The 8,606-nt window shown below is 39.6% G+C and overlaps 1 protein-coding gene across 1 annotated transcript; it reads right to left on the bottom strand.

Annotated features, from left to right (window-relative positions):
• Window positions 1–6,299: 6,299 nt before the first annotated feature.
• LOC139888126 (uncharacterized mitochondrial protein AtMg00810-like) lies at window positions 6,300–7,688 on the bottom strand. The gene is made up of 2 exons (XM_071871159.1): window positions 7,371–7,688; window positions 6,300–7,280 (listed from the first exon to the last, which is right to left on the bottom strand). Exons 1-2 carry the CDS (start codon window positions 7,686–7,688, stop codon window positions 6,300–6,302), a joined length of 1,299 nt encoding a protein of 432 aa, XP_071727260.1.
• Between the last annotated feature and the right edge of the window lie 918 nt (window positions 7,689–8,606).

Raw genomic sequence — 8,606 nt, 5'->3', positions numbered from 1 at the left:
TCGTGCACTCGAGGTGAGATCATAGTCCCACCTTTTCAACAACTTTTTATACTTTTAAATTGTGGGCTGAGAAACATATACCTTGTTACATTTTGTACTACTTACTTTTATACTTTGAACACAAGTACAAGGAAAACAAACATTCCACAGCGAGTTAGAACAAAAATCCTCAATTCGATTATCATTAGTTACACTTGCAGGGTGTAAGCGAGAACTTATATTGTGTGGCCATACGGGTTTGACAAACCCTCATTACGGACGGTTCGCTACCGTCTACGGATGAAATATATTTTCGAGAAACAGTGTATGTTCTAACACTATTGTGATGGGGTATTCAACGGACGGAACGTTAAGTCTTGATAATTGGGTGCTCGCGAACAATACTTTTGGAATGCAAACGATTTTGATAATCAACTATGGGAATACTAAATCTTGTGGTTCAAAAACAACGTTTACAAATACATCTATGATTTCACCAACGTTTTTCGTTGACAGTTTTCTATATGTTTCTCAGGTTCATACTTGGCTATTTGATTCATGCTTCCGCGTACACTCATACTTGCTTGGAGTCGAGCATACATGCATACACTCTGATTTCTTGCTTGGGGTCAAGCATACATACATACATACGCTAGGGATAGCACTTTTGGATTCAAACTTTTGGTTACATGCTTACGCTATTTATAGCAACGGTGTTTTTCAACTTATATTATGTCGCAAGTTATTTCATTTATACTTTATGACTTTTGTAAACTTAGACTTGTTGTCGAACGGTTTTGTAAACTAAACTTGCAAGTCTTGTACCTTTCAAATGAATGCGACATAATTTTGGTCAAACGAGTCTCATATAGGGACTACGACCACACAACGGGACCTAAGTTAACGACGCCGTCAATAACGGTTTTGGTCGGGTTTGGATTCAAACTTTTGGTTACATACTTACGCTATTTATAGCAACGGTGTTTTTCAACTTATATTATGTCGCAAGTTATTTCATTTATACTTTATGACTTTTGTAAACTTAGACTTGTTGTCGAACGGTTTTGTAAACTAAACTTGCAAGTCTTGTACCTTTCAAATGAATGCGACATAATTTTGGTCAAACGAGTCTCATATAGGGACTACGACCACGCAACGGGACCTAAGTTAACGACGCCGTCAATAACGGTTTTGGTCGGGTCGTTACAAGTGGTATCAGAGCGTTGGTTGTAGGGAACTAGGACGTGCATTAGTGTGTCTAACAGAGTCGTTAGGACGCATTAGTGAGTCTAGACTACAACCGGATAGTTAGCATTTGCATTCTGACATACATTTGCTATAGATAGCACTTACTTGACTACTTGTGCATTATACTTGAATCATTCTTAGGCAAACTTTTTAATGGTACCCAAACTTTCATTATACGAACTCGTATCCTGCCACTTTAGTTCGGGAACTCTGACTCCTTGGTTGTTTTTCCTCCCGTCTCATCTTACTATCCATGAATATTGTAAAGTCACTGTCACTACTCTAGATGAGTATCGTCATCACCATTTACCGCTACGGTTGCGTATTACTTGTTATCATGACTCGTTACTCTTTTCATACCTAAATACAATGTTGTCCGACTCGAACCACATTGACGTGAACAATCAACTATACACTTCCCTCGGGGAACGCATCTTCAGAGTTGCACCAATTCTTTCGATTTAATACGAGTCACGTTAGAGACGTCGTTACACTTTGTTTATTTTAAATTTTCACGATTACACGAACTTGAATCTATAGAGTGATGTGGGAATGGAAGTATGAGTTAGCGTAATATAACGACACTCGATCAACGTGGTTATATTACGGTAAGACATACCAAAGTTCTAGTGACGCGTGATGGTGGTTAGACTCGATCAACCTAAACACCACCATGTGCCATGTACATGACTTCATCCTTTCATGTTTGGACATCCGAAAACTCCGAGAATATTTATAACAACCATACCGGGGACACACCTTCAATTTTTGTCAAATTATATTTATGCATGAATTACCGATTCCATTCGACTTCAACCGTATGTCACACGGGTATACTAGCTCGTCCTCGCGCAGTCTTATTGACTAACTACAAATTTACTCGTTATGCTCACATCGGGGCGGGAACTTCTTTTGCATCACCCTCGTACTTCCGGTTCAGGAGGTCCTTATTCTAAATTCTCAAAGGAGAGCGACTCTTCACGTCATACAAGTATTCGCCGCGAGGGTGGATAGTCCTAACAATCGTTTTCAAAACCCGATAAGAACTTGCCCCGACGAACGTTTTTGGAAACCGATAAATCTTCCGCGACGCGAATTTTCTTGAGAAACTTGTCCTAGCTAATGTTTTCAATTCCTAGCAAACTTGTTCAATGTGCCTTAGGGAAATGTACCCCGTTTCAGATCGAGATCCTCGTTTCACTTCTAGATTTTTGGAGTGCCTCACAAAAAGTCTCGGGACCGCGTTTAGACATGAGTACCGCGTACCATCCACAACCCGACGGACCGAACAAACATGCGATTTAAACCTTGGAAACCATAATACAAGTTTGTATTACCAACTTCAAATTTACTTGAGAAAAGTATTTTCCTTTAACCGAATCCTCGTACTACAATGATTTCATTCGAGTTTTAACGTCACTCCTTTTGAAACCACATGTGACCGGAAACGTCATTCTCCTTTGTCGAACCAAGTAAACGATGATCAATTCACCGGGGCCGAGGTTATTCATGAGCAACCGAGAAAATTTATTCATATTCAGGTAAAACCCTACGCGACTCGTAATCACCAAGAGCTACGCCGATGTTAGACGTAAACATTTCAAATTCCACGTGGGAAACCGCGTCACGTTAAGAGTCGCACCTTGGAAAAGTGCAATCCGTTTCGGGAAAACGTAGGAAGCTAAATCCGCGATATTTTGATCCTTTAAATTCTTGGGGTGTTTTGGACCCGTCGCTAGCCATTTAGACTTTTCCGACTCATTTTGGGTCTCCGTTTATCCTACATTCGATGTATCAACTCAAAGACGTGTTTTGCGAAACGAGAACTTGTTATCTCCTTTGATGAACTCACTATCGACGATAACCCTCACTTCCTAGGAGGACCGGTTGAAACCATAAATCGTGAAGCCAAACCTTAAAACAACATATGATCCCGACCGTCAAAATTCGTTGAAATACCCTAGAACGTACTTCTCCCTCATTCGTAGAATTGGCAACACAAAATCTCGAGGAAGATTCAACAACTACTACTTCCAACTAAATTTCGGGACGAAATTTCTTTTAAGGTGTAGGTAATGTAACATCCCGCCTTTTTCCGTTAAATTTATTTTTAACACCGTCTTTTTCTTTTAAATAATACCTTTCGTTATTTAACTTCGTAGTTTCCGTTGACTAACGTTCATAATAATTCCGTCATTTAATTATAACATCTCTCGTTAACTTGCGTTTTAAAAATATTCGTTTGGTTAATTTCCGCACCCGCTTTGAAACTTGAGGGACTAAACTTGCCAAGAGGGCAAAGAGATGACTAGGTCAACTAGTCAACCTTCACCCTCCTCCATTCATTTCAACATCCCCATTTCATTTCTTCCATTTTTATTCTCTCAAAACCTCAAACACAAAATCATCATCTAAATTCGGTTTAGGGAGCTAGCAACAAAACAAATTACATATTTGGAATCCTCTCTTCATCCTCTACAATTTGATACCAACTTCATCTCGTTTGGGTAACATTTCTAAAACTCTAGATTTCTCTAAATTCGTGTTTTCGACTTGAAATTGTGTTAGTTAGTGTCTATGGCTCGTGTATAATATGAATATATGTTTTGTTTGCTCGATTTGTTGATTTAGAGTAACTAGTATGAACTTTGAAATGGGTGTGCTTAATCTTTGATTTTGGATGATTAAATGTTGTTTAATTGTTAAAGTTCATGTATTAAATGTGTTACTAGCATCATTAGCTTCAATTTGATGTGTAGGTTGATTAAGAAAACTTCAAAAGCATGATTATTGATTTTGAGATGTTTGACTAGGGTTTGATAGTTCTTGACATGAATTTTTGGATGCTTGAATGCCATGGAATGTTAGTTGTTAGTGTTTAGTTGTAATGTATGCGTTATTACCTTCAAAACGGCATGTCGTATGTGTAAATTGGATTCCCGAATCATAAAATACGTTTTACGAACTTGAAACTTTGAAAATAAACCTTTCTTGATCAATTGACGAGTTTTCGGTTATTGTAAATGATGTTTTTGATTGATGATATGTGGTTAGTTGTATTCCTCGTCAAAATACCTTTCCGATGATATAAGATACATGTTCTAATTGTTTGCGGATCATAAGATGTGGTTATTTGGTTTTAGCTCGTGCATACTTTGAAAAACAGAAAAATGCCTGCACAGAGGGTGGCGCGGCGCGCCCCTTCCCCGCGCGGCGCGCAATCTGGCCTGGCCAGATTCTGCCCACTTTGTCCCATTTCACGCGAAATGTTTGACTAGCTATCGACCTCCGATTCACATGAAACTTGTTTTAATATACTTGTATATGAATATTTAGCATAGAAAAATAGTTCGGGACCCGACCCGAACACGTTGACTTTTTCGTTGACTTTGACCAAGTTTGACTTTTAGTCAAACTTAACCAAACTTTTATACAATCATTCTAACATGCTTTTATACTTGTTTCTTGTATGAAACTTGACAACGTGATTCACATGCTATACTTAATCGAGTCGTAACGAGCCATAGGACTAATTGAACACATTTCACCCGACCTTGTGTCGTAACCGGTTAATTGATACAACTTACTTGTTTAGGTCAAGGCTAAGCAACTTTCATGCATACGTTACTTTGTGAAGTACTTTTATACTCGTGCACTCGAGGTGAGATCATAGTCCCACCTTTTCAACAACTTTTTATACTTTTAAATTGTGGGCTGAGAAACATATACCTTGTTACATTTTGTACTACTTACTTTTATACTTTGAACACAAGTACAAGGAAAACAAACATTCCACAGCGAGTTAGAACAAAAATCCTCAATTCGATTATCATTAGTTACACTTGCAGGGTGTAAGCGAGAACTTATATTGTGTGGCCATACGGGTTTGACAAACCCTCATTACGGACGGTTCGCTACCGTCTACGGATGAAATATATTTTCGAGAAACAGTGTATGTTCTAACACTATTGTGATGGGGTATTCAACGGACGGAACGTTAAGTCTTGATAATTGGGTGCTCGCGAACAATACTTTTGGAATGCAAACGATTTTGATAATCAACTATGGGAATACTAAATCTTGTGGTTCAAAAACAACGTTTACAAATACATCTATGATTTCACCAACGTTTTTCGTTGACAGTTTTCTATATGTTTCTCAGGTTCATACTTGGCTATTTGATTCATGCTTCCGCGTACACTCATACTTGCTTGGAGTCGAGCATACATGCATACACTCTGATTTCTTGCTTGGGGTCAAGCATACATACATACATACGCTAGGGATAGCACTTTTGGATTCAAACTTTTGGTTACATACTTACGCTATTTATAGCAACGGTGTTTTTCAACTTATATTATGTCGCAAGTTATTTCATTTATACTTTATGACTTTTGTAAACTTAGACTTGTTGTCGAACGGTTTTGTAAACTAAACTTGCAAGTCTTGTACCTTTCAAATGAATGCGACATAATTTTGGTCAAACGAGTCTCATATAGGGACTACGACCACGCAACGGGACCTAAGTTAACGACGCCGTCAATAACGGTTTTGGTCGGGTCGTTACAAAGAGTATGGCACCAACAATTGAATTTTGACTTAATAATTGATATACATCGAAATTTAGGAATAACTTTTGTATACATATTAAACTTCTCCTATTTGAACAAATATAACACACTGTCGTGTTTTAGAAATAACTTTGAATTGGGAATTAGGATGGCCAGTTTAATTTAGACCGGTTTAGCTCATTACTCAGTTATAAAAATCATTATTATAAGAGTGTGAAATACTGATATTGATTGATAATTTCTCTGTGTGTTTTACATCGTGTATACTGCTGTATATATATCCAAAGTGACTAACCAACTATGCTGTAAACTAGGACTACACATGCTTTTCCTAAATACAAGGTCAACTACATATTTATCTGTTGACTAACATATAACATATACGGCTAACTAATACGCCCCCGCACTCGAAGCGGGAGGTGGACGAACGTTGAGAGTGTCCCTAAAATCATTGAACAGAACTGGCGGAAGTCCTTTGGTAAAAATGTCGGCTATTTGATATCAAGATGGGACATGAAACACGCGAACTTGACCACGGGCAACATACTCTCGGACAAAGTGAATATCGAGCTCAATGTGTTTAGTGCGTTGATGTTGCACGGGGTTACTCGAGAGAAAGATGGCACTAACATTATCACAATAAACAATTGTGGCTTTGCGGACCGGTTGATGTAGTTCTAATAAAAGGTTACGTAGCCAACATGATTCGGAAACAACATTCGCGACTCCACGATATTCGGCTTCGGCGCTGGAGCGGGAGAGAGTGGGTTGTCGTTTGGACGACCAAGAGATCAAGTTGTCACCTAAATATACACAATAGCCGGATGTAGAACGTCGTGTATCGGGGCATCCAGCCCAATCGGCATCCGTATATGCAACAAGACTACGTGAAGGAGATTTGCTAAGATAAATACCATGATCAATTGTCCCGTGAATGTATCGCAAGATGCGTTTCAAGGCACCCATGTGTCCGTCGTGTGGCGCGTGCATGTGAAGGCAAATTTGTTGCACCGCGTAAGAGATATCGGGACGAGTAAATGTTAAATACTGTAGTGCACCGGCCATGCTACGAAAAAATGACGGGTCATGGAACACAGGACCGGCGCGTGCACTGAGCTTGGATTTTGTATCAACCGGTGTTTTCGCTGGTTTACAATGTAACATGTCAGCTCGTTCAAGGATGTCACGAGCGTAAGTAGCCTGATTAAGAAACAGTCCAGTAGGCGTGTGCGTGACAGATATACCGAGAAAAGAACTAAGTTGTCCGAGATCCATCATAGAAAATTCAGCGTCTAGATGTCGCATGATCATGTCTTTTAGGGACTTAGAAGAGGCTGTTAATATGATATCGTCCACGTATAACACAATATATGCCGTGTCAGTACCATGTTTGTAGATAAATAAAGAATGATCGCATTTGCTGTGAATGAATCCGAGCCGAGAAACGTATTCGGTAAAACGTTGATACCAAGCTCGAGGAGCCTGTTTCAAGCCATAAAGTTATTTCTTCAAATAACACACATGATTCGGATATTGTGGGTCACGGAAACCCACGGGCTGGTGCATGTAAACTGTCTCAGATAGTGTGCCATGTAAAAAGGCATTCTTGACATCTAATTGATGAATGGACCAAGAGTTCTGAAGTGCTAAACTGAGAACCGTGCGTATCGTAGCCGGTTTGACAACCGGGCTAAATGTCTCCGTGCAATCAATACCAACCTGTTTTGACCTGCCATCACCAACCAAACGAGCTTTATATCGCTCAAATAAACCGTTAGCACGAAATTTATGTTTAAAAATCCACATAGAACGAATAATATTCATGTCAGGTGTACGAGGGACTAATTCCCAAGTCCCGTTTTTAATAAGAGCACGAAACTCTTCTGTCATGGCACGCTTTCAGTGAGGATCATTAAGAGCCTCGAATGGATTTCGTGGAATAGGAGAGGGAGATGTAGAGGATGTGGCAGATAAGTTGTATTTCGGGTTGGGTTTGCGAATACCTGAAATGGCACGAGTGTGGATGGTACGGGTAGGCGGTGGTGGTGGTGGTGGTGGTGTGACAGTAGCCTGGGGGGATATAGGTGGTGAGTGGGAAGGTGTAGGTGTCGTAGTAGTATGCACAGGAGGCTGAGATGAGGAGTGAGTGTGATTAGGAGAGAAAGGTGGTGGAGTAACAGTGGATGTTGGCATGGGGTATGTATGGGATGAAATAGAAGTTGACAGAATAGGAGATTTAGGTGTAATGGATGGTTGGGCCTGGTGGGCCGTAGATGTGGGAGAAGAAGTAGAGGAGCCTGTGATTGGTGTTTGGGCTATAGGAGAAGTGAGAGTGTTCGTATGAGTTGGTGGAACTGTATTGACAGAACGGCTAACTAATAATTATGTACAAAAAAATTTACGCACATGCTTTTACATAATACGACAACATATGACAAAGAAAGATTTATATGTGACTCTGAGACATCTCAAAATAAAATTTACATAATTTGAGACAGGAAAGTTGCGCCTGAAGATTTTTTTTTTAAAAGCAAGCAAGTTTTATATATACAAACAAAACAATACAACCCGAGAACCAAAATGAGAAGTTGCCTCGGTGCGAAAAAACAAACTATACAAGTAAATGCTCTGGGAACAAAGCTAACAAGGATTGATCGACTATATACATAAAGAGAATATAATCCTAGCCAACACCTGTTCTAGCGACGTAGAAACCCGGATTGAGCATCCATTGGTGCCACTCCAGGGAGGACATCTTCAACCTCTTTGAGATCCACCCGAAACTAACCGTTTGCACCTCGGTTAGTA

Source organism: Rutidosis leptorrhynchoides, chromosome 2 (assembly GCF_046630445.1).
Source record: "Rutidosis leptorrhynchoides isolate AG116_Rl617_1_P2 chromosome 2, CSIRO_AGI_Rlap_v1, whole genome shotgun sequence".
In the NCBI taxonomy this organism is placed as follows: Eukaryota; Viridiplantae; Streptophyta; class Magnoliopsida; order Asterales; family Asteraceae; genus Rutidosis; species Rutidosis leptorrhynchoides.
This window is presented reverse-complemented; position numbering and strand designations above follow the sequence as displayed.

Excerpts from the sequence above, each read along its gene's own strand:
- LOC139888126 (XM_071871159.1), bottom strand. The coding sequence starts at position 7,688 with ATGACAGAAGAGTTTCGTGCTCTTATTAAAAACGGGACTTGGGAATTA. Across the intron at positions 7,281-7,370 it reads ATGGCACACTATCTGAGACA|GCTCCTCGAGCTTGGTATCA; the intron begins GTTTACATGCAC and ends GGCTTGAAACAG.